This window comes from Vigna unguiculata, chromosome 4 (genome assembly GCF_004118075.2).
Source record: "Vigna unguiculata cultivar IT97K-499-35 chromosome 4, ASM411807v1, whole genome shotgun sequence".
In the NCBI taxonomy this organism is placed as follows: domain Eukaryota; kingdom Viridiplantae; phylum Streptophyta; class Magnoliopsida; order Fabales; family Fabaceae; genus Vigna; species Vigna unguiculata.
This window is the reverse complement of record NC_040282.1, coordinates 10,242,864-10,269,636: the sequence shown is the minus strand read 5'-3', so window position 1 is coordinate 10,269,636 and position 26,773 is coordinate 10,242,864. Positions and strand designations below refer to the sequence as shown.

General features: G+C 34.6%; 1 protein-coding gene across 7 annotated transcripts in view; it reads right to left on the bottom strand.

The window, feature by feature from the left end:
* LOC114181952 (cleavage stimulation factor subunit 77) overlaps positions 1 to 25,037 on the bottom strand; it is a 45,169-nt gene extending 20,132 nt beyond the window's left edge. For 6 of the 7 annotated variants that reach the window (XM_028068640.1, XM_028068643.1, XM_028068642.1 and 3 more), the window contains exons 1-16: positions 24,868 to 25,037; positions 24,727 to 24,792; positions 24,590 to 24,652; positions 24,348 to 24,457; positions 23,551 to 23,651; positions 21,685 to 21,746; positions 21,449 to 21,589; positions 21,213 to 21,341; positions 18,862 to 18,908; positions 17,029 to 17,092; positions 15,430 to 15,550; positions 10,838 to 10,896; positions 10,555 to 10,623; positions 9,520 to 9,660; positions 8,744 to 8,808; positions 4,566 to 4,662 (exon numbers count right to left, since the gene is read on the bottom strand). In XM_028068640.1, coding sequence (XP_027924441.1) covers positions 4,566 to 4,662; positions 8,744 to 8,808; positions 9,520 to 9,660; positions 10,555 to 10,623; positions 10,838 to 10,896; positions 15,430 to 15,550; positions 17,029 to 17,092; positions 18,862 to 18,908; positions 21,213 to 21,341; positions 21,449 to 21,589; positions 21,685 to 21,746; positions 23,551 to 23,651; positions 24,348 to 24,457; positions 24,590 to 24,652; positions 24,727 to 24,792; positions 24,868 to 24,870 — 1,338 coding nt within the window. In that variant the 5' untranslated portion in view covers positions 24,871 to 25,037. The remainder of the gene's footprint in view (positions 1 to 4,565; positions 4,663 to 8,743; positions 8,809 to 9,519; positions 9,661 to 10,554; positions 10,624 to 10,837; positions 10,897 to 15,429; positions 15,551 to 17,028; positions 17,093 to 18,861; positions 18,909 to 21,212; positions 21,342 to 21,448; positions 21,590 to 21,684; positions 21,747 to 23,550; positions 23,652 to 24,347; positions 24,458 to 24,589; positions 24,653 to 24,726; positions 24,793 to 24,867) is intronic. The other variant, XM_028068644.1, reaches the window with a different exon arrangement.
* Positions 25,038 to 26,773: the final 1,736 nt, after the last annotated feature.

Genomic DNA, 26,773 nt, shown 5'->3' with positions numbered 1-26,773 from the left:
TACCCCTCAAAAAAATGGTGTAGCTAAACGTAAAAATAGACATCTTATTGAAACAACTCACTCTTTTAATTCATGGAGAGGTTCCTGAACATTTTTGGGTTGATGTTATTCTTACTTCTTGTTATCTCATTAATCGTATGCCTTCTTCGGTTCTAAAGAATAACATACCTCATTCCATTTTATTCCCTCATGAACTTTTTCATCCCTTACCTCTAAGAATTTTCGGGTCTACATGTTTTGTTCGTAATTTCAGTCCTGGTCTTGACAAGCTTTCTCCTAGATCACATAACTGTGTTTTCTTAGGGTTTACAAGATCACAAAAAGGATACAAATGTTTTTCTCCTTTTCTTAACCATTATTTTGTGTCTGCAGATGTCACCTTTGATGAGTTCTCCCTTTATTTTAAGAGTCAATCTTCACCTCTAACTTCATCCAATCCTGAAACCTCTCCTAGTACCTTTCATGTTCCTATTATTTGTGACCCTCTTACTGTGTCTTCTTCACCATCGGTTCTTGCTCCACAGTTAGCTTCTCCTCCACCACCTCTTCAGCTTTATAGTCGCCGAAACCAATCACAACCACCACCATGTGACTCCAATCAAGTGCCAACTACTCTGTCTCCTCCGGCTTTGACACCTGAGTCTGACCTTCCCATTGCCCTGCGAAAAAGTATGCGTTCTACCCATAATCCCTCTCCCCATTATATTGCTTTGAGTTATCATCGATTGTCATTACCTTTTTTATACATGTCTTTCCTCTCTTTCTTCTATGACCATTCCAAAAACTATTCGGGAAGCTTTAGCCTATCCTGGTTGGCGTCAAGCCATAACAGATGAACTAAGTGCCCTTCATAACAGTGAAACTTGGGAACTGGTCCCGCTACCGTCTGGAAAATCTATTGTTGGTTACAGGTGGGTGATTACTATCAAAGTTGGACCTCATGGTACTATTGATCGCCTCAATGCTCGTCTTGTGACCAAAGGCTATACTCAAATTTTTGAGTTGGATTATGGAGATACCTTTTCCCTCGTGGCAAATATGGCTTCTGTTCGTTTATTTATCGCCATGGTTGCTCTTCAACAATGGCCTCTTTATCAACTAGATGTTAAAAATGCTTTCCTCAATGGTGATTTGCAAGAAGAAATCTATATGGAGCAACCTCCTGGGTTTGTTGCTCAGGGGGAGTCTTCTGGGATGGTATGTCGTCTTCACAAATCCCTATATGGCCTAAAACAATCTCCTAGGACCTGGTTTGGAAAGTTTAGCCATGTTGATGGTGTTAGTGTACAACTGTCAATTTCTGTATACAGCTGTCCACATGTGTAGTTCTCTATAAATACAATATTGTATCACACACTTAAAGTGTTGACACGTTAATAAAATTTGTTCCATTTGTTCACTTTATTCTCTCTTTTCTCTCTCTTTCATAAATCTAAGATGGTATCATGAGCTTTTTTTCACAGATCTGATCCACTCCTTCTTGTGCTTCCGCTTTCGTCTTTCCTCTTTGTCCGCATTGCCTTGTGCGATTGACTGTCTTGCTCGTCTGATTGAACTCCGATCTTATTGATTTGGAGTTTAATCGGTGTTTTCCTTTATTCTCGAAGTCGAAGTTTGATTCTATTCACTCTCATCTCTCGGCTATTTCGTCGATATGTTGTTGCTTTCTCGTTCTCCTTGCACACTCGTCCTCGCTCTCGCGACTTGGTGCACGCCTCTATTTCAGACGTTTTATCCGTAGTTTTCCATCGTTCTCGGTAAGCGATTGTGCTTGCTCTTGCGATTCAGTGCACGCCTTTGGTTTCGACGCTCGCACAGTGGTTTTTAGTAGTCTTTCGTGTTTCTCGTTGTGCAACTCCGTCTACGGTAGGCATCTCTGTTTTCGGCTCGTCATTTGTGATTGCATCAAAGTCCAGTTCTGTTTTCGAAGTTTGTTCGGTGTTATTTTGTGAATCTTGTTGTTCAACTTGTTCTATGGACATTAATTATTTTCTTACGTCTATTGCTGAGAAATTAGATGACTCTAACTATTAACATTGGCGCTAGTATGTTGAACCAGTGATTAAATCATATAAGTTGCAACGGTTTGTCGTTAGTCCAATTGCTCGACCTCGCTATCTCACTGAACTTGATCGTGCAAGTGATATTGTCAATTCAGACTACGAGGCCTGGGAGGTTCATGATCATACTCTGCTTGTGTGGGTTCAGTCTACTCTCTCCAAGTCAATTCCGTCTCGTGTTCTTGGATGTTCTCATTCATATGAAGTTTGGGAAAGGATCCATGAATATATAAGTCTTCACACCAAGTCTTGTTCTCGTTAGCTTCGTACTGTGATGAGAGTTGTCAAACATCAATCTAAATCTATGGAAGTGTACTTACTAAAAATAAAAAATTATGTTGATGAACTGGTCGATGTTGGTGTTCCAGTCAGACATGAAGACCATGTGGATTCTATTTTGGAAGGTCTTCCATCTGATTATGCCTCTGTGGTATCTGTGATTGAGAGTAAGAAACGACCTTCTATCGTTGCGATTGAAGCACTTTTGTACGGGCATGCACTCAGGCTTCATCGATGTGAACAAGAGAACTAGGCTTTAGTTACACCCTCACTAAATTTTACTCAAGGATCCTATGCTTGAGGTGCTCAAAATGGAAGCTCTCGCGGTTCTGCTCAAAATGGCAATGGTCCTGCCAAAGGACCTGGCAAGTTTGCCAACTTCCAGTGCCAAATTTGTCTAAAATTTAGTCATACATCAAATGATTATCACTTTCGAGCAGATATGTCCTATCAACCTCATGAGTCATTGTACTTTCTTGATCCTTCTACACAAAAATCAATTCCTTATTCAGCTGGTACTTCTAAGCCTTCCAACACTTGGGTGAATCCCAATCTTCATTCTACTACCAGTACTCCACCTACTCAACCTAGTCCTATGATGGTGTAGTCCGTTACTCAAGGTAATGGCAAATCCTCCTGGATACTTGATTCTGTTGCTAGTTTTCATATAACTAGTGAAACTCGCTCAATATTAAATAACATCAACAATTTGATGGACCAGATCAAATTTTCATTGGGAATGGTGCATGTCTAAGCATTACTAGTGTTGGTTCATCTTCTTTTGTTTGTCCTTCTAACTCTCATGTTTTATTATGGTTAAATCGTTCGTTGTATGTTCCATCTATTACAAAAAATGTATTGAGGGTAAGTCAGTTTGCAAAGGATAATTCTATGTTTTTCGAGTTTCATTCTAACAAATGACATCAAACTTTGGGGGACAAATAAAGTTCTCCTTCATGGTGTGGTTGGTGCTGATGGTTTGTATGATTTCCAACATGTTCAGTTGTTGTCTCCTCCTGACAATTCTACTTCTTCTTTTGGACTTCATATTGTGTCTAGCAATTTAAATAAGTATAGCCTTGTAAATAATAATGCCCAGTTGTGGCATAACAGATTAGGACATCCTAGTCATCATGTAATGCAAATAGTTTTCAAACAGTGCCATATTTCCATGTCTAGTCCAAAAAATAAATCTGGTTTGTGTACATTCATGTTGTGTTGGAAAGTCTCAGACTAGTTGCTTATTATTCTAATTTTGTGTACTCTCCTTTAGAATTTATCCTCACAGATTTGTGGGGACCTGCACATGTTTCTTCTCATGCAGGCCATAAATACTATGTTTCTTTTGTTGTTGCGTTTTCTAGATACACTTAGATATTTGCACTTAAAACTAAGTTTGAGACTTTGTCTGTTTTTCAAACTTTTAAGAAAATGATTGAGTTGCAGTTAAATGCCAAAATTAAAAGCATTCAGTCTGATAGGGGTGGTGAATACCGCTCCTTTACTTCCTTTCTAACTGAACATGGTCTTATTCATAGACTCATTTGTCCTCACTAGGGATTATTTCAACCAAACTATGTTTGCTTATTCAGTCCAAAGGGATTAATTCCTGCCACTGCATGTGTCCATACTCCCCAACAGAACAGAGTGGTAGATAGGAAAAATAGGCACCTGTTTAACACTACCCGAGCACTTCTCTTTCAAGGAAAAGTTCCAAAAAGTTATTGGGGAGAATCTGTCCTCACTGCTGCATATTTGATAAATAGACTTCCCACACATATACTAGAGAACACAAGTTCCCTTGAAACAGTAAAATTTATTTCCCTCATTTAAGATCTCAAATGGCCTCATTCCTAAAATATTTGCGTGCTCATCTTTTGTATATATCCATAACCAAACTTGATCTGTGGACCGTTAGATGCGTCTTTCTTGGTGATTCAACAACTTGTATCCATCATACGCTGCATTCTTAGAAATATTATTAAAGGGAAAAGAAATACAAAAGTGTGGGAAGCCAAAGGAAACCTGCTAAGAGAAACAAAAGTGAAGAATATATTGGTATCACATACATATCTATTTTAATATATTATTCCCTAATGAACTAAAATCTAGTATCATGTACCTGATTTAAGCAGAAATAAAACCTACATGTTATTAACTAAACTTCTAGTGAGGTTCCAACAAATCTTTTTTTCAAAGAACTAGAGAATAGGAAGCAAGGCGTACCTCAACTGACTCTTCTGGTGGAAGTGAACTTAACGCCCTCTCAAATAAAGCTCGTATATTTTGGTCATCATTCATTCGTATCAAGAAATCAGCATATCTGATATATAGTGAAAATAGAAAATATTATTTTGGGTAAGAATGGAATTATCATTAATAAAAAATGAGGATGTCACACCCATATACAATTTAGATGGATAACATGGAGGAAGGCATTGGAGTTATCTGTGTCACAAACTATCTAATACCCAAACATTCATTTACATAAGTATTGTGCTTGAACTTTGCAATTTTGTCACGCACGAATGGAATTAAGGTCAAAACATTGGTTAGAGGCACGGGACACATAGCAAAGAATCCATAACAACTAGTCACGAGGATAAGCAGAACGGAATGTAGGAAGAGTTTTTATTGGTGTGAATGTGTGGAAATATTTTGCTGAACTCGTCAGGTTATTTATCCAACATCATTGGTCAAGATTACATTTTTGGCCAACCTTTTTGACCCATATCAGCTGAAAAGTTCTCCTACATTGGTCACCAACAATTCTATTCAAACATGGAAATTTCTCCATCCAATACAAAACTAAAATCCTAGGCGACTTCGGAGAAATAATAACACTAATGACCTTGATTGAGAAAATGCCTACAAACATTGACAACAAGAATAGTGATGATAGATATCAACAAATAAACAAAAGCATGAATGAAATCCATCAAATAAAACACTAGACATTAGCCAAGAAGATTCTGACTAACAATAATCAAGAATTAGCACTGGCCTACATCAACAAAAATTAATCCGTCAACTAAAAAGTAAACCTTAACAACCAAGAATGAAAAACCTTGCTTGACTTACATTGGTTGAGAAAAAGTACCACTGACATCAATTAAAAAACCTAACTAACACAAGTCAAACATTGGTCAAGAAAACCCAAAGCAACCTCTAACAAGAGGTAACTTGTAATGGAACTTCTATCAATGAGATCTTGCCTACTCAGCATCACAGAGATAGGTTCACCTTGATTTTCCATTAATCGTTTATTTGGATTACTAGAAAGAATTAATATAAAAGAAAGAAGATTGTTATTAAATTAATTCATTTGAAACAATACATTAGTCCCTATATATAGAGAACTCTAACACTAAAATCAAGAGATCTCTAGAATCTACTTACAAGTTCTATTAACTTCTAATAATACATTTAATATTCTACCAACTTCTAGTAATGCATTTAATATCCTAGTTACAACACTCCCCCTCAAGCTAGGGAATGGATATCTATCATTCCCAACTTGGATGTGAGATCATGAAACTGCTCAGTGGGAAGACCTTTTGTAAACACATATGCTATCTGAAGCCCAGACGAGACGTAAGAAGTAGTGATAAGGCCACTATCCAGTTTCTCTTTAATAAAGTGTCGGTCTATCTCTATGTGTTTGGTCCTTTCATGCTGAACTGGATTGTGAGCAATGGTAATAGTTGACTTATTATCACAATAAAGAATCATAGGTTCTTCACATGCTACTTTAAGATCATTTAGAATAATTCTTGGCCATAACAATTCACACACCCCTTGTGTTATAGCTTGGAACTCAGCCTATGCACTAGAACTTGCAACAACATTTTGTTTCTTACTTCTCCAAGTCACAAAATTTCAACCCAAGAAAATGCAATATCCTATGGTAGATTTCCTATCTGTGACAAACCCTGCTTAATCTACATCAGCATACACTTCCATTTATGCTCATAATCAACACCATAAATTTGAGTAAATCCTTTGGCAACTAACCTTGCTTTGTAGCATTCTAATGTGCCATCGGATTTATACTTTACATTATACACCCATTTGCATCCTACTGCCTTTTTATCCCATGGCCTATTAACAATTTCCCATGTTTAGTTCTTTTCTAAGGAACTCATCTCTTCATTCATGACTTTTGAACCCAATTCTCATCCTTCAATGCTTCTTCAACTGAAGTAAGGACTCTAATCGCATCAATGGCAGAGAGGAAACTTTGGTGTTGCACAGATAGGCTTTTAGTAGTCACAAAATGAGAAATAGGATACTTGGTACAAGACCGAGTTCCTTTTCTCAAGGCAATGGGCAAGTCATCAAGGTCAGATTCACAATTAATATTCAAGGAATTTCACTAGGTTGCTTTTATCGAATATGGTATTTCATATGGAAGAAATTCTCTAGACGACTAATTTGAGGAGTTGACTCTGACTCAGGAACAAAGTTGCCCTTGTTAGAAGCAGAGCTTTAGAATCATAGCTAATTTCTAGAGCTGACCCCAATTCGGGAAAAAAGATGCCCTTGTTAGGAGCTACTTCAGAGACATCCATACCAGATGTGTCAGGAGTACCAAGCATAGTATGAGATGGTTCTTCTATGAAAGGGTTTAAATATGACTTAAAAGATTCAGAAGACTCGACTTCAAAAGAACTCTCCCTCTAAAGCTGAGGACGTTCATAAAAAGATTTATTTTCATCAAAAGTGACATCCTTGGAGGTAAAAAACTTTTTACTCGGAGGATGATACCAACAATATCCCTTTTTATTAGATCCATAGCCAATGAATGTACATTTAACACCTTTATGATCGAACTTTCCACGGAATTGACTATGAATATCGACAAACACTCGACAATGAAAATTAGAGAGAAAAGAAACAGATGGAAAGAAGGAAGATATGAACTCAATAGAACTCTTACCATCTAGGACTCGAGAGGATAGTCTATTAATAAGATAGGCCGCAGTGAACACAGCCTCTCCCCAATAAGATTTAGGTACATTCATTTGGAAAAGAAGTGTTCGTGTCACCTCAAGAAGATGCCTATTTTTTCTTTCAGCAATGTCACTTTGTTGGGGTGTATGCACACAAGTAAACTCATGAACAATAACATTTTCGGAAAGGAATTTAGACATGTCATGATTGACATATTACCTCCCATTATCAGAGCATAAACGTTTGACTGATAAGGAACGTAAACTCATTTATGATTTCAACTAAGTGTCTATTCTTACTCTCTGATATACCATTTTTCTGAGGTGTATGAGGATAGATGGACTGTGGTAAAATGCCAAGTGAGTTTAAAAGAGTGCGAAAAGCCGAAGAAAAATATTATTTGGCATTATCACTCCTTAAGACTAAGTAGCATCTTGATTCAGATCCTTTTGAACAAAAAAAAAAAAAAAAGAAGAGACCGATCCGAAGCACCTAACTCTATTATCCATGGACTTCGACATTCCAAAAATTGAGATATGCAAGCTTTTGACAAACTAGTGAAAGGCTATGCTTGGCTGTCAGAGTTTAATATGAGATATTATTGATAATCTTCATTAGAAAAACGTGGCTCAACCTTATTTTATATATATATAGACACACATACACAGTGATTGGACATTTTCGGAAACAAGCAAAGTCTAGTCTAGGAAACAAATCCCTAACATTGGGGAATTGATATGCTAGTAATAAAACTAAGATACAACCAATATACAAAGTGAAAACTAATAGGAATAAAATTTAAAACTTCTTAAATATATTGCTTCACCAACAATAAGAATTACAACACTCTACACTCCACAATCAATGCCAACTATAAGAGACAACAAATAATGATGGAGGAAGAGTATGACAAAGAGAAATGGAGAGAGGAGCCTTTCAACCAAAGTTGAAACTAGAGAAACAAGGGTCAAAACAAGAACGAGGAGATCTAGCGAGCGTTGCAGAGAAGACGTGCAGTTGTTCCAATGACAAAAAGGGTGGCCAGTGATGGACAGCAGCGAACGACAGAGGCAGCCAAGGATAACGGTGGACGGCGATGAACAACATCAAAACTAGAACAGTGGGATTGACTCGCTCTAATTCTAACTTAAGGATGAAAATTTGAGAAAAAAGAACTTAAGAGATTGATTATCTCTCAACTGATTCTTGTCATTTATACAAGAAAATTAAATTAGGAATAACTAGGTAATTAATGTTAATAAGTAAACAGCTCATAGGTACAATTTCCAAAACAACCGCGAGAACAACATCAAAACTAGTAGAGTGGGATTGACTCGCTATTATTCCAACTTAAAGACTGAAAAATTGAGAAAAAGAATCAAGCAAATATAGGTGTGCAACCACATAGCAAGGAAGCATTAGAGATATAAGAGTTATGAGGTAGAACTCACTCGAGAATATAAAAAGGTTCATGCATAAAGCGCTTTAGTCCAGCTTCAAAAACATTATGAGCCATCTGCGTGGATAAACGGATAAAGCAATAATATTTATTGTTACTTATCAGAACAAACAAGAAATATTGAATTTCTCCAATTCTATTTTCATGATACAGTTCCTTATTTATGAACAAAATTAGTATCAAAGAAGAAACCAAATCTGCCACAATCAGGGAGAAAAATCAGGAAGCAACAAATAGCCTATCACCAATGATCTTTTATCATAATTCAAATTTCATTGTCTCATCCTCGACTGATGTATTGCAAAATCAATTCAAGACATAATTAGGAAACAATTGATATAAAATTAATGACAAACTTGAGCGTATCCATAAAGTATTGAGCCAATTTATTCGCTAGATAGAAGTAAAAACTTAAAATATACCTCTGTTATTGTGTTAAATCTCAATGGAAAGAATGGGCAAGAAAGGGAATCCTTGGCCATTTTCCTTATTGTAAGATAACTACTTCATTTTGAGAACCAATCACACTAACAACAAAAGGCATTTTGTTAACTAAAATTAAGTATACTTACAACCGCTTGCACATCCATTTATGTATATCAACATATTCAACCATTCCAAACACCAAGAACATTTCCAAGCACACATGCAGCAGAATCATTAGTATCAAAAAAGTTTGTAGGTGAATAAATAATTGTAACAAATGTCTAAAATACATTGGTCGAACATAAACATGATAAGTACAGGTTAAAAGGGAACAGTACGAACCTTTGGATCTTTGTCAAGACAAAATGCCATTGTAGCATAAGCAACATAAACATGATAAGTACAGGTTGGGGATTTTCGTGCATCTAGAAAGTACTTCCTAGCAGCTTCAACACCTTCAGTCCTTCTAAGAAAACGCATGAACTGTAGCATGAAAAAGAGGTCACATTTGTTGCAAGATGTTAGAATATAATTAACGGTTACAGATTTCTAGGAAATCAACCATTACATAATCTCGTAAATTAGTGTGATTGATTCCATATTATTATGTACCTTTATTGTAATTGATTCTATTTAATAGTATAAATACATATTGTGTGCTCTGCATTATACACACAATACATTCAGAACATATACAATCCTATATAATATTAGTAGTTTAAGGTTTCGATATTAAATTTCTTTTTTTTCCTTTTTTTTTTTCGGGTGAACAGTACCCGCGGCCATTGTACGTCCCTTTGCTCTGTCATCAAGCTTCTTTTTTCCTCCGGTGCCCACTACAATCTGAACTGTCTCCCTCCGATGACCACAGCCACACTTCGTTCATCGTTTTGATCCGCCACGCCCTCCCACATGGTTTCTTCCCGATGTGTCTGTCTCACGCACCTGTCTCCGTTTGCATCTTGCTCACTATTCCGGCACAACCCACTTGCCGGCTCACCCTCTATCTCCTTCCTCACACCTAGGCCCCTCGTTTTAGCCCATTTCAAGTACTTGTCCCATCGCTTCCAAAAGCTCACTCTCAAGTGGTTGTGTATATCGTGATAAACGACCCCATTGCAATTTTTTTCTACGTTATGGCCATACTAAGGCAGAATGTGTGTAGAAGTAGAATCCACCACCATAAAATGCAACAGAAAAAAAATTGTATAGACAAGTGTAAATTCCTGACAATCTCAAGCAGACCTACTTTACGACTTGTTCAATGATTTTCAAAACTTAATATCATATGACAAATATATTAACATATATATCCATGTACGAAGCATCCAACACTACCATTGAGCCCTAAAAGCATTAGCAAACTATTTCACGTACCTGAATATGAGAAAGTGAGGTTGCATTGACACCATCTCCCAAAAGGCTTTCATATATTTTCTTTGCAGCCTGACATAAGACAAAAAAAAAACAAGGAAATTAATTTTGTTAAATGATTAAAAACCAAGAAAAATAATAATAAAATAAATTTTACATTTACAAGAATGATACAAAAAAAATAAACTATGTACAATGACTCAATCTTTTCAATAATGCATAACCTAACCTCCAGTAATACACAATGACATTAATCACTGTACGTTTTGCAACACATTTACAATACCTGAATTGCTCCACGAGACTCCTCAAGCTCTGCACAAGCATATCGCAGCATTTCTGAATCTGTTAAAAAATGAAATGACAAGGCATTTTCATGCATAATTAAGAGTCACAGTACCAAAAAGAAACATATAAGCCTTAATTTTCCCACAGATCAGATAAGTTAACACAAGTGTTCAAAATCAAAGAATATCTATCTGGAAAAAAGAAATCCGAATCTCATTGGTAATCATGGAATTCCATACTGTATGTTGAAATGAAAGAGAGACACAGGTTGAATCCCATGTGTTAAATACACGGGTAATGTATTTATAATAAACAATATATAGAAAATATGGGCTAAGCCCATTTAATGATTATTACAAATGGCCTTAAATCTAACATCTAATAATATTTAACACTCCCCTCAAGCTAATGCATATATATTGTATATACAAAGTTAGCTACAAATATAATCAATTCTAGATCCTCGTACAAAGTAAAAATATCTGCTAATTAATCATTTGAATAACAAATTCAGTCTTGTTGTCTTTGATATAATCTTTTCTCAAATTAATGGAAATCAATCTCAATGGGTTTGATGCTTTCCTGAAAAACAAGATTAGACCTAATATAAAAAACAATATGATTGTCACATTTAAGTTTTATTTGAGTGACATCTCCAAAATTGTAATTCCTCAAGTAATTGTGTAAGGCCATAGTTCTATATTCTTCTTCTGCACTAGATATTGCAACAACATTTTGTTTCTTACTATTCCAAGAGATCAAGTTAGCACCAATGAACACACAATATCAAGAAGAGAATCTTTTATCAAAAGGAAATCTTGCTCAATCAACATTAAATAACAGACAACTTTAGTATTGTTATTGTGATAGCAAGCATTCTCCAAGAGACCAGTTAATGTATTTCAATATACAAATGACTATGTTAGAATATACTCAATTGTTATAGATTTATGAGAAATCAACTGTTACATAATCTCATAAATTAGCATGATTGATTTCTAATTATTAGGTGTCTTTATTGTAATTGATTCTATTCAATAGTATAAATAGCATTAGACACACAATACATTCATAATTCATAATATATACAATTCTATATGGTATCAATAGTTTAAGGTTTCCATCTTGAATTTCTTTTTAATTTTTTTTTTCAGGTCAACAGTACCCACAGCTATTGTGTGCCCCTTTGCTCTCTCACCGATCTTTTTCCTTCGGTGCCCACTGCGATCAGAACTGTCTTCTTCTGGCAACCACCACCCTTCGTTATTCGTTTCGTCAGACACTACACGCACGGTCTCTTTCCGGCACGTTGGTCTCACGCACCTATCTCCACTTGCGTTTAGCTCATTATTCCAGCACGGCCCACTTGCTGACACGCCCTCTGTTTTCTTCCTCACACCCAGGCACCCCCTTTTTAGCCAATTTCAGGTTCTTTTCCTATGGCTTCCGAAAGCTCACACTTAACTCTTGGTGGATATCGTGGTAAACGCCCTCGTTGCAATTTTTATCAACGGTATGGCCATACTGAGGCAGAATGTCGTCCAAAGGCAATTCTCCAAAACCATCTAATGAAGTTTCAATTTCAGTTGATGCCGATAATGAGTTTCTCCAATACAAGGCAGCCCCCGCAGCCTATACAGCATGTCGTCGTTGTTGCTCAATTTGCTAATCTTGTAGCATGTATTTCTAAGTCCTCCTTTGGACCTTGGATTCTTGACTTAGGTGCCTCTGATCATATGTCTAGTAACAAGTCCTTTTTCTCTCAACTAACTTATTTCGATTCTTTAGCCTCTGTTACCATGGTAAATGGCTCACAAATAAGAGTTCATGGCATTGGTCATACATGCCCTTCTTCTAATCTTACCCCAGATTATGTGCTTTATATACTCGGTTGTCCTTTTAATTTAATCTCCATAAGCAAGCTCACTCGCACCCAAAACTACTCTATTCTTTTTCCTAATAATTTTGTTCTTGTTCAAGATCGACGTACCAGACAGACAATTGGAGCAGAACATGAGTCTCGAGGATTATACTATCTATCACAATCGGTTGCTTGTATCTCCACTGCGTTTCAAGCTCTTAAGCATCAATGCTTAGGTCATCGTAATCCTACCAAAATGTGTCTCACGCTTCCTAGTCTTTCTCACAGTTCGTCTTTTCAATGCGAGTCTTGTCAGTTTGGAAAACACACTCATCATACCTATGGTACTCGAGTTAATAAAAGTGCTTTGTCACCTTTTGCCTTAGTTCACTATATTTGGGGTCCTAGTCGTGTCTGTTCTACATTGGGTTTTTATTACTTTGTTACTTTCATTGATGATTTCTCCCGATGTACTTGGTTATTCTTGATGAAAAATTGTTCTAATGTTTTTTCTATATTCCAAGGTTTCTGGACTTAAATTCAAAATCAATTTGGTATATCTAATAAAATTTTACGCATTGACAATGCTCATGAATATATGTCTTCCCAATTTTAGTCTTTCCTTAGTACACAGGGTATCCTCCATCAAAAATCTTGCTCTCACACACCACAACAAAATGGCGTCGCCGAAAGAAAGAATCGACACATGGTTGAAACTTTCGGTACCCTTCACCACCATATTCCTCTTCGATTCTGGGGAGATGCCATTCTAACAGCATGTTATTTGATCAACCACATGCCTTCCTCCATCCTTAATAATCAGGTTCCTCACACTCTCTTATATCCAACCCAAGATCTTTACTTCATTCTTCTTAGTGTCTTTGGTTGCACATGCTTTGTCCATGACCTTACTTCAGGTAAAGATAAACTTTCCGTCAAATCTCTCAAATGTATTTTCCTTGGTTACTCACGCCTTCAAAAGGGATATCGTTGTTTTTCTCATGAACTCCAATGATATATAGTTTCTGCTGATGTCACGTTTTTTTAGACTACCCCTAACTACACTTCCACTATGTTGGATGTCAATCTTATAGTAGAACCTTCAGAAGTCTCGCTTGTTTCGGCTCAGGTAATTGCTTCTCCTCAACGTCCTTTGCTTCAATACAACAGACAGGTTCAAACTCCAATTGTGACTCACTTTACTAATCCTCAAGCATCACCTGCTCCAAATGTCTCTCCGCCCATGCCTCTTGCACTTGAACTCCCTATTACGATGCGAAAAGATATTCGTTCCTATCGTAATCCTAACCCTCTCTATCCTTTTACCATTAATTATGATAGTTTGTCTCCATCCTATTTCTCCTTTGTTTCTTCTTGGATTTTGTGTCTATTCCTAAGACTACCTATTCCTAAGACTACAAGTGAAGCCATGGCTGACCCTGACTGGCGTCAGGCAATGGTAGAGGAGATGGCAGCCTTACATTCTAATGGCACTTGGGAACTTGTTTCTTTACCTCCTAACAAACAAATTGTTGGTTGTCATTGGGTTTATACAGTGAAAATTGGACCTGATAGTCATATTGATCGGCTAAAAGCTCGCTTGGTCGCCAAAGGATATACACAGATTTTTTGTCTAGATTATGGGGACACCTTTTCTCCTATGGCCAAAATAACTTTTGTTCGTCTCTTTCTGGCTATGGTTGTTATTCATCATTGGCCGCTTCAACAGCTAGATATTAAAAATGCATTTTTACATGGTGATATTGCAAAAAGAAACAGAGGCTATGTATCAAGCACAACAAACCCTTGAAATAGCATAAACTAATTTGGATAAGGCTGAAGGCAAGAGACAAACAATTGAGGCAAATCTAGCTCTGAGACAAGCTAGAAGACGAGAAGAGGCTATCAATGTTATTTCATAACAAGTTGAAATTGATGTGTCCCAATATCCGAAAACAATAAAAAGAAAAAAGAAACAGTATAAAGAAAAAAGTAAGTAGAAAAGCTTATTAGATACCACAATCAATTGTATCTAATAAGTTATAACTATACCTTACCTACTATTGGATTTCAACCAATGACTCCCGCCGTATAAAAGCAATACTCTAACCACTGAGTTAAGTAATTTATGACTTCTCCAACACCCATCTATCAAATTAATGGATTATAAATGTAAAATTATTGATAAACAATACCAACACCCATTGACTGCAAGTGTTGCAAGTGCCAACGACTATGAGGGCGGCTAGCAACAACCACTGTGAGCGCGATTTTACATTAAAATCAACCAAGTACATCTCAAATAATCATCAATAAAAGTGACAAAATATTGAAAGCCTAAATTTGAGATAACACAACATGGTCCCCAAATGTCATAATAAACTAATACAAAAGGAGACGAAGTACGTTGTGAGACACTTCCAGGGAAGGAACTACAACTGTGTTTTTCTAATTGACACGACTCACAAGAAAAACCTAATAATTTAGACAACCTACTAAATCTTTGCAAGGCTAGACCCATTTCATGATTAATCCAAATGGCATTACATATAACAATATCTAATATCTAACACTATAGATGACAAATTTCTTTATCATAATTGTATCAAGGCTTACAATTACTATTTTCCAACGAAAGAAAAATCAAGAATGTCGTGAACACAAAATATAATATTCATTCATGTACATCAAAAAATTCAGCATAGCTAGTGAAAGAAAACAGTACAAACCAGGGAGAGCCTTCAAAGCCCTTTGAAATACTTTGATTGCAGCATCTATGGAACCACTTGTTGCATGCCATGTAGCATAGTCATACCATATGTCAGGATAATGGTACATATACATCAAACACTAGATAATAAAATAGCAATTTAGTTAGATATTTCATACACAATGGAACAAATAAACGCAACAAGATATTCCACATTAGCTTCTCCAAAATCTTATATTTAACTCATTCATATCTTAATTTTAAGCATGGAAAAAGTAGTTTCATTTTTCCTTAACATTTTCTATGAAAAAGTTTAGTAAAATAGCCCTGGTTGAACTTACTACATATCAATTTACTAAAATAGGCCTTATACAATTCAACTATATTTTACTAAGAGACCCCCTTGAAACTCAATGGGAATATTTTTCAGAAGAAAAATTCTTCACATTGAGTTTTCCATAAAGAAGAACAAAACATGTCGAAGAAAGAGACTTAGTTAAAACATCTACCTAGCTCACACTAATAAAGATACATATTGTTAGATATATTGTTAGATATCTTAGATATCTCATCTTTATCTTGTATCTTCAGTTTCTTTGTTTTTATTCTTTATTCTGTGTATTGGGCTTAGCCCATGTCTCCTTTATTACCCTATGTGTATTTTTACAAAAGAGGGAGATTAATCTCAAACCTATTTCACTATATTAATAAAGATACATATCAAAGCCTAGATGGGAAAAGAAAGTCCACCAACTAATAAATATAGACATTAAAGCCCATTTGGGAAGTTAATCTACCTAACTCGCACTAGGCTGAACATTGGGTTTGTTGTGAGCTTGGCTAGTTGTTATGCATCTAATCCAATTGAGGCCCACATGAAAAGATAACATGTACGAAAGGCATCACCCCATGATGTACAAGTAGAATGAAAGGCATCAACTAAGTATCTATTATTTCTATTTGCTTTACCATTTTGCTGAGGTGTATGAGAACAACTGAACTAGTGTAAAGGAACTTGTGTAGGTAAAACAATTCCTCCAAGAACTTAAATTTTGTAACATCCAACAAATGATGTATTGGGATAATCGAGCAACTTACCACATTGCTTCCAATCATGTATTGCATGAGAAGACTAAACACAGAATTGACCATCATTTTCAACAAAAGTTATGACTCAAGCAAATTTGTCCAAAGTTTGTCCGATCCAATGATCAACTTGTTGATGTTAACAAGATCTTGAGACAACCTTCGATTGATTTTATTCATTCGAGGTTTGGCACCTTCGATCTTTATGTTCATATTAAGGGGGATTGTTAAAAGAGGTTCAAAATAGGCTTATTAAGAAGTTGCTTTTAATTGTACTTATATCTACCTAAGGTCCTAGAGGTGTCTTTACTTGTTTACTACTCTTTTCTCACTTTCATTGTATCTCAGAGTAATAAACAATTTCAATATAAATACAAGAACATAAGAGAGACTTTGTACAAGCTCTCTAAAATATATTTTCTCTTGTTATTTTTATCAAGTAAAACAAACTATGTGTTTCTCCACATTAATGATAAAATATAAATATTAAAGGGATAAGGAATTAGAAACCAATAAATATATTTCCTAATACCTGCTCATAAGTAAATATAATTCGTTTGTTGGAGGAGGCAGTATCTATTCTCTGTGGATTTCCTCTAAAATAAAATAATGATTAAGTTAGATACAAAATACAAACAAAACATCATAACATATAATAGGATAAGGATATGAAGACATAATGACCGAAAGCACTAGATCCATGCTACCATCATTTCAAAATGATGAGTATGGCCAAAGATGACAACCACCTAGAAGCTTATAACATTTAAATCCTATATGGAGTCTAGAGAATGGTTTTACATCTTTTATTTTATAACAAGTGCATTTAAAACTTTTGAACATGACAATAGAACACAAACATGCACTTAACATACAAGACCATGCTACAAGCCCCACTTAACAAGCTAAGCTTTATCATCTTAGGCATGACATCAGAGCCTTTCCTGGTCTTTGGCATAATATTTGTCTAAACACAAGTACATCATGAGCATTATAGTTAAAATAGATATTTAACTCGTAAAATAGTAAGATCCCATGATATTATACACTAACATCACCAGGATTGTCAAACAAATTCGTAAAATCATGAGAAATCAATGTCTTTTCTAAATTATTCATTGCACTACATGTTCACCTTCTTGGGTGAATGAACTCTATTTAAATAACACCTAAACCTAATCAAAAGCTAATGCCATTAAAAACTCGCCTTGTTATGTGTTGCCAACCACAACACCAGGTAACAATGTTTCCAATCTAGGTTATTTATGTGCGATGTTAGTGAAGTGTCCAGGTTATTGGTCATTATTGTTGTTGGAAAATAGGTATATTTTTCAAAATATAATTGGAAAAAAGAAGAAACTGGCGCTTAACAAATAAAATTGGAAAAAAGAAACAAACTTGCAATTGGTTGCAACGGCACTGGCAGGATGAGCCAATGTCAAGATGAGGCAACGGCAGCAGTAGTGCCAGGAAAAGCATCAATGGCGACAATTGGAAACAGAGAACAATATAGTAGCACGAGCGACAGTGAGCAGCGTCAAGCAGCAACATCAATGCAAACGACAATGGGACTGAAGAAGGAGAGACTCGTGGGTATTAGGGTATTAGGGTATTAGTTTAAAATATAATGTTTTTATTGGGCTAGTTATGGCCCAATTTTTAACAAAGTTATCATTTAGGCTTTTAACCCAACAGAAGACAGAAGACAGAAAAGAGAGAACAAATCTCCCATGCCCTACAACTAGGACCTTTTTCCTACACTATTGCCCTTGCACAGCAAGGTTTTCTTTTCCTGCACTGCTGCCTCTGCAAACTAGGGTTTTCTTCTCCTACACCGCACCTTCCTTTTCGGATGCGAGTTGTGCCTCTACTTTTTCTGCCATCTCTGTTTCGCACCAACTAACTATGATGAAAAAGTGACCCCATGGACTACTATATTTGGCAATATAGTTGAAGCCTTTTGAAGTGACAATGCTAAAAAATATTCTTTTCCGTTGAGCTTTCTTTCTTCTTATCCACATTGGGTATTTTACATCAATCCACTTGTCCTCAACCACCACAATATATTGGCATTGCAAAGAGAAAGAATAGACATCTTATGCAAATTGTACGCACTCTAGTCTTGAATGCAAATGCTTTTGTACATCATTAGGGAGAGAGTTGTCATTGCTTGTTCTTTAACAAAAGCAGATTGCTGCAAAAGAAACCCTAAACCCTAGATAAATCCAATACTTTGCTTAAATTGCTTCATCAGTTTGATCAAATATCAAGTAGCAAAGGTCTAATAAAAATTTATCAGTGAAAATGTTCATGTAATACTATCCAATTACTGGAAAAGAAAAAAAGAAAAACATATGCTACTTACTTTTCAAAAGATAAAAGCCTCTTCCATGCAATCCACTGCATTTCTTCCTGTCAGAAGTAACTAAGAATTAAAACTAATCATGATTTTAAACACGTAACAAGCACAAAATCATGTATGTAGCTTCACTTAACACTTTGTTTTAGGATAGCCAGTTCATGGCAGATCATAAGACTTTCTAACCAAGTGGGTCTAGATCTAATTCTTAAAAACCCTGTTCTTTGAAATAAAATTGAATTTCAGCACAAGACAGGCCTATTCATTGTCAATGATTGAAACTCAAAGGGCTCACTTATGTGAGAGTGCATGTTAGAGATATAAAAATGTAAAGCCACCACTGAACCTCTGCATAACAGAAAAAGCTGTTAATATAGTTTGCATTTTGGATAAAAGTTTTTATTATATATAGCATAAAGATTTTGAAAAAAATTTATCAACTTATCAATAACAACAACCCTTATAATAGAAGGAGAAGAAAAAGAAAATGAATTCAACTTCTCTAGAATTAAAACCAACTTATGCTCCTCAATGTATACCAATGTTAGATGACAACACCTATGAAAAAATTGAGGTGCACAAGATAAATTTGCAGCTACCTCCTTTGCTCAATTTACTTTCTTCAATTATAAGTTTATTTTAATTGGTAAGTTTATCAAAATTAACTATGTCTACATGAAAAAACAAAACAAAGAAAAATTTACAAAATTCATTTGGTAATGTCACATGAGATATAATTAAAGTATAAACTAGGGATGTCAACAGGGCAGGTAGGGTACGGGTACCTGTACCCTACCCGCTAGATAAATATTTGCCCCGTACCCGTACCCATATCCGTCGGGTATCCGTTATGCGGGTACCCGTCTATTTTTTTCATACCCGTGGATATCCACGGGTACCCACGGGTATTTACAAAATTATTTAAAAAATAAATATTTAATCATAAATTCAAATAAAATAAAATAAAATACATCACTGTCATAAATTTTAAATAAATTTTAAACTAACTCAAGTCCAAATAATTATAAAAATAAATATAAAATGACGTTCAACATGATGAAAATTCTTTAATTAGTGTTTTGATCAACAAGTCATTGATTCCTGAAAAATAATCAAATAATAAACCTCAACTGTCACGTGCCAAATATTCTTATTTTGATTCCATCATTTGACAACAAGCATACCATAAACGTCACTATCTATATATGGTTTGATGTATATGCCCAATTTCAAAGAAGGAGAAGAGAAAAATGTTAAGGGATGTACTTGAAAGAAGACAACGTACCAATACTTGAAGTTGGAAGAATAAAGACAGAAGACAAGATGTGCAACTTATAAAAAATTAGGACAAAATGTTTTTTACTAATATATATATATATATATATATAAGGGTATTTTTGTGAATTAAAGTTTAGCGGGTACGGGTATCCACGGATACAGATACTATGATACCCGTACCCGTCCCGTTAACATGCAGGTATCAAAAATACCCGTACCCACGGGTAGCGGGTATCCATTTTTAATATCCATTTCTTATCCATTGCGGGTTTTTTCCGCGGATATCCACGGGTACGGATATTTTTGACATCCCTAGTATAAACCCCTATATAGAAATATAATGTCATCACAAATGGATGATGTGGAAGAAGATAAGAGTGTTCATCTCATTAACACCAAGCATAGAGCTTAATCTGTGTAACCAGCAGCTTCCACAAAAATTAATATCAAAATTTACATCAAGTTGTGCTTTCACACACAACCAACTACTGCAAACGAGGACCATGAAACCAACATCAGCATAAATAAAATATAAAAGAAACATCAAGTTGCAACCTTACCAAACTGACTTGTAAAGTGTGATTGCACCCCACTTACATATTAAAATTTGACCTTATTCCTAGTTGATCTAAGATCTCCAACACACCCCCTCATACCGAGGAATGAACATCTCGAGTGTGAGTTTAGATATTTGTGGGTGGTTTAACAGGAGCCCGATCACACCCCTCACACCAAGAAATGGATATCTCAAGCATGGAACTAGATATTTGTAGATCGTCTAGTAGGAGCCGATAATGGTGGCATAATAGTACCAAAACATTTGACTAGGATAAGCTCTGAATGGTTTTGATACCATTTTAGTAAATGGGTTTATGAGTATCTCAATCTCATCAAACCGGCTACTAAGGTGAAGATTGCATTATATATTATTATCAAACTTTATTCCTAGTCAACGTGTGATCTCCAACCCTTTCACAACCCAAATTACAATTTTTAGAGATCCATAGTTGCATGTTTAAATAGGAGAAATTATCCTGTAACAATTATAGCTGATAAGAAAAAAAAAAAAAAAAAGTTACCTTGTAGGATCCACTTGGTGGTACAGCAAGCATATTCCAATCAATTTCATCAACATACTTCTTCCTCTCCCGATAAACTGCCCTAGCACTATTATATTTGGGTTGATATTCAGATATTAGTCCTTTAGCCTGCAGAACACCTTTATCATCAAATTGCATGCAACCAATGTAGAAAAGCTACAAACTAATGAATACAAATTAATAGAGTAAGCATTTTACCATAATCAATATCTTACCAACTGACGACTAACAGAATTTTCAAAGTTTTCATAGTCCTTCCAAAGTTGTTCAATGTGATGAGTTGGAGTAACAATAGCCTTCTGATAGACTTTCCTCACAGTAGTCATCCGGTGTGACTCTTCTTGACCATTTATAGCCTGAAAGAGATCACGGAATTTGACCCCAAATTATGTAACATAATACCTAATTATACTCCAAGAATTGCAGAAAACGAAAGGTTAACAAAACAAACCGGCAATGATTTTAGAAAGGCTATGTACTCCATCCACACAGGACCAGATGCTATGTCTGCTCCTGTTATCACATCATTAAGTGTCAAGGTACATATATATATATATATATATATATATATATATATATATATATATATATATTATATATATATATATATGTATGTATATATATTATATATATATATATATGTATGTATATAACGTATAGATACATTTATTTATACATAAATATAACAAACATTCTTCCCTTTCCCTCCTAATTTCCAAATAACATCAAAAGAAAATAATGAATTTCAGCATTAATAGTGAGTTTCAGTAAAAAAAAAAAAAAAGTGGTAGAAGGCTTTCAAACATAAAATATAAGTGAAATATAAATCAGAAGCTAAAGCATTAACTAGGACGCAATTATTTATAAAAGAAAATTGATGGCTTCAACTAGACTAAAGAATTTAAAATTACTAGTGAATAGATCTACTAAATGGTTAATTACACAAGAAATTTGCAATTATAGTATGCTTATTAAGAAAAATTATACAATTACCAATAATTTTTAAAATTCAAAATTTATGCAATTCCCCAATAGCCCCATGCCTAAATCAGACCAGTTCAACTTCAATCAATCTCTTAAGATTCCTATTTTCTTTTACTTTGAACTCTGCAATAAATAGGATTTCAAACATGCACCCAATCAGTAAAAAGACAAAAACCACTAACATATTTATCAATAAATTATACATTCAAAAACAGCAACAAAGCCTTATCCAATAAGATGAAATATATAACTTGGTTTTCTCGTTGCAATAGGCTCTGACTTGAACCAATCAACTCCTATATTCAAGTCCCCATTCTAAAAAACAAGATAACCTTTTATGTACTATTCTTCACATGTAGTCATGTGTCTTCATTTTGAGAGTTCATGGCACATGTCATTTGAGTTAATATATCAAATCAATATTTTTTACCCTTTAATTATCTATTCAATCAAGAAAGATTTGTAGTTTTCTTAATACTCAAACTTCTTTAAGTCAACATTAAAATGAATTATTTGCAAAAAAAAAGAAAAAAATAATATTTCCCCAGTAAAACAAAATTTCACCAAATATTTTCAAAATTTATATTCCCAGAGTTTCTTGTATTAAATATGTATGCAATCTACTGATAGTTTCCAGTTATCACAAAAGAATATGTCATCGATCCAAGGTACATAAATGGCTTCATATGTAAAACTCCTCATCACACAAAGCCCCTAGGGCTTGAATTGCAGACAATAAACAGCCCAACCCTACGTTGAAATCCACATACAAAATGAATGGAGGTAACAAGTATCAAATTCTAGACCACACGACCATTGAAGCCTGATACAATTTCAAACAACAACTCTTTGACCTTGAAGCATGGGTACTGCATGAACTAACCCTATTGTTTGCCGATATCCAAGTTTTATTTAGAAGAATAGGAGCAGCAAGGATTGACTCTTGATATTTGGTAATAAAACTCTAATATCAAGTTAGAAACCAATTACCTAACAGCTTAAAATATTGGACGAAGACAGAAAAATGGTTTTATATAAAACAAGTTCCACCAAAAAGCATGTTTCCAGTAATACAACTAAAAGAGATACATTTTTGTATTTGTGTCTCCTAATATCTTGTCTTTTCTCTACCCATCCAATGGACCAATTTTAATGTCCACTTCTCTACCAACTAGGGCCCTCTAATCAATGTTATTTTCACCAAAGTCTCTACTGGATGCTCCTCACATGACCAAATCATCATGCATGAGTTTCCCCATCTCCTAAATAGCTGATGTTTCAATCCAACAAAACAACAAAGATAATTCGAACAGGACAAAGGAAAACAACTTACCAACACAGTTAAGCATAAAATCAAAAGCTTTTCTGGTCTCTTCCTGACCCTCCATGCCCTTCTTGTCATTGACCTTTCTAATGAAACGAATGTAGCACCTCCTGTATACCAGAGGATAGATTGAAACAAAAACATCATTTGCATGTACCACAAGACCAGCAAAATAAGCAGGCTGTTTCATCCATGTTCACAAAAAAAAAAAAAAAAAAAAAGAACAATCTTATACAAATTTAACACCAAACATAATATAGGATAGAGAAGATGGGACACATTCAGAAGAGCAGCTAGTCACTGTCTCTAAGGCAGTTAGTTTTTTGCAAAGTGGTTAAGTCAGTAACACATGTTGTTAAGTCAGTTACTCAACTAACTACTGCTGTCACTATGACAATGTACTGATCCAATAAATACTTCAGTGTAACGTCTGATCTTTAAGAAATAAAATCAGATTACTTTTCTTCCTGAAAACTCACTCTTACTTTGAACAATTTCTAACAGTTACATGTAAAATGTCCAATATTTTAAAGAGGATGCCCTTGCAAGAATATCTATGAATAACAACAAGACAGGTCCCCTCAAGTAAGCAAACCAATAAACCTTACAAGATAGCCAACTGAAAATAAGTTTACAAATATTAGTTGATCGAACAGAAATGCAGCTATACATATGCAGTAATTTTGTATCCTGTACTCTTCCCAAAACCTCTCTATCCCCAACCCGCAGCTGAAAATTATCCAAAAGAGACAGTAAAAAAAAGTACATCACCCAATGCCATAAACAAGATTAAGCAAACAATCTACCATAGAGGAATCTGAAGACAATGCAACAAACACCGACTAAAAATCTGTTTTGTAGCATCATCATTATTTGTAGCCATATATGCCTCCACATATTGCCTCCAAAACTTGGCCTGAGCACAAACAACCATCAACAAAAATCAGCCCATAGCAGAAGAAGCGACATAATTTAAATCACAAAACACAACCAAAACCATAAATTGCTTCCAATAATAACCACCGAAGCTATTAACAAGAACACTTACAGCAGTTGGAAACAATAGCAGAAGCTGCTCGTATATGGGCGTGGCCTCCGCAACAGGCAAATGCTGAACAGCACAGAAACAATATGAATTAGCTAAAGGGTATGCGAAAAATATGAACTCGGGAATTGGATCCGAACCTGAGCCTCGTTTGCCAAGATTTCCGCGGTTTCAATGTTGTACTTGTCTCCGCCACTGCTTTTATCCTAAAAAAATAAAATTAAAAAAAGGTCAAATTTTTATGCTCATCAACAACGTAGAAGGAAAGAATGAAGGTGTACCATGTCGGGGGTTAGAAAGAAAAGAAGCCAGGGACAGTCACGCTTTCATGTTGCCCAGTTTGAAAAGAGTAGAAAAGGGGAAGAAGAAGGAAGCGGGTATTTTGCTTTTTGGAGAATACAAGGACTAATTGGAAATATTTAGATGGGGATCGAGGAGAATTTTGCCTTATTTGTTTTTTGAGGTTTAATTAACAGCTAGGTCATTCAAACAATCAAATTAATTTAAGAAGTTACATAAAACTTAGGAATAAAAGAATAACTCTAATATTTTTCCTGCTATTAGTTAGTTCGTAATTATATTTTAAATTGTTATACTTTTAATCTTAAAACTATTATTATATTATTATATTGATATAATAATCATACACTGTTATCCACTTCTCTATATTATGAGATGAAGATATAGAAAATTTATTTTATTGTTACCCACTTTTATTATTAGGAAAAGATATAGGAAATTTATTTTATGGTTATTATATTGATTGGTGTCTCAAAAGTTTATTTTTTTAAAGATTAGTTATTATGATGAATGAATACGACAAGTATATCATCGCGATTCGTCTTATTTTAAAAAATATAGCATATGTTTTTATACGGCAAGTATTTTATATTTAAAAAATATATATTATATTATTATAATTTATTTTGAATCATACCATAAATAAAAAATTTATTAATAAATATTATCTAAATTGAATATGTTAAATTTATTAAATTCAATATATGAATTAAGAAGACAAACTATAGTTTTAAATAATTTAACAAATAAAAATTGTAAATCATTATTTATTGTTTATTGTCTAGAAATAGAAATAGTGTCAATTTCATCTCCTCTTTGAGTATCATGTGTAAATAAGGCAACTTCTATATTTGGTTCATCAAAAGATAATGTTGTCACTCTAAGATTTTCAACATCATCAAAGCCATCTTATGTATCTCCACTAATGTCCCACATCTTATTGTTCCCTTGGTTGTACTCTTCATTCTTCCTAGTCAAAAGTCGCAAATTAGTATGCACATAAACCAAGTCTTCTACTCTTTTAGGATCCAACTTATTTCTTTTTAATGAGTGAATAAATGAATATGTACTCAAATTTCTTTCACAAAAGATGATGAGTAAGGTTGCACAAGAAGTTTCAATGCTAACTTTTGAAGGAGACGGGCAAAAGAACCATGCATCACCCACTAAGATTTAGGATCTAATATCCACATATCTTCAATTGTGTCAAAAGAAGAAAAGCTTTTTGATTTTGATGAGAAATCAACATATTCAAGTGCAACCTTTTGTATATCCAACTAGTTGTGAAAAATTTTTAGACATTTTTTCCTCTCCATAGAAATCTCTTCATTCTCATGTGGAAGGATCCTATTTGAAATTTCTTGAAGCCATTCTTCACTATAATACCTATAAATACAAATTGAGAAAGAAATATATTATAAAAATTAGTAACTTTCCAACTATTTATGTATAAATTATTAAAAAATATATCGATAAGATACATTTACCTAAGATTCAGAGAATGAGCCATGCAATGGAGAGGAGTGCAACTTTTAGTCCACCTTGCTATTAGTATATTGTAAACAACTTCATAAAATCTTGATGTATCATTTACTTCTTTTTCTTCTTGCCTATATATAACTGTCTTCACCTTTTCTATCATGGTATCCCACCTCTCATAAACCAAATGAAGAGTGGGACTATCTTTATCACAAGCTCTAAGCATGTTATATATAGGTTGAGTGAAAGCCAAAATATACGTAATTTTGTCCCACTATACATCATTCAAAACAAATTTTTTCACAGCTTGGGCTTTGCCCATATCATTCGCTTTATAAGAGCTCCATTCTTCGCTAATGACCATTGATTGCAATAAAGGTTTCAAAAATTTAAACCTTTTCATCATCA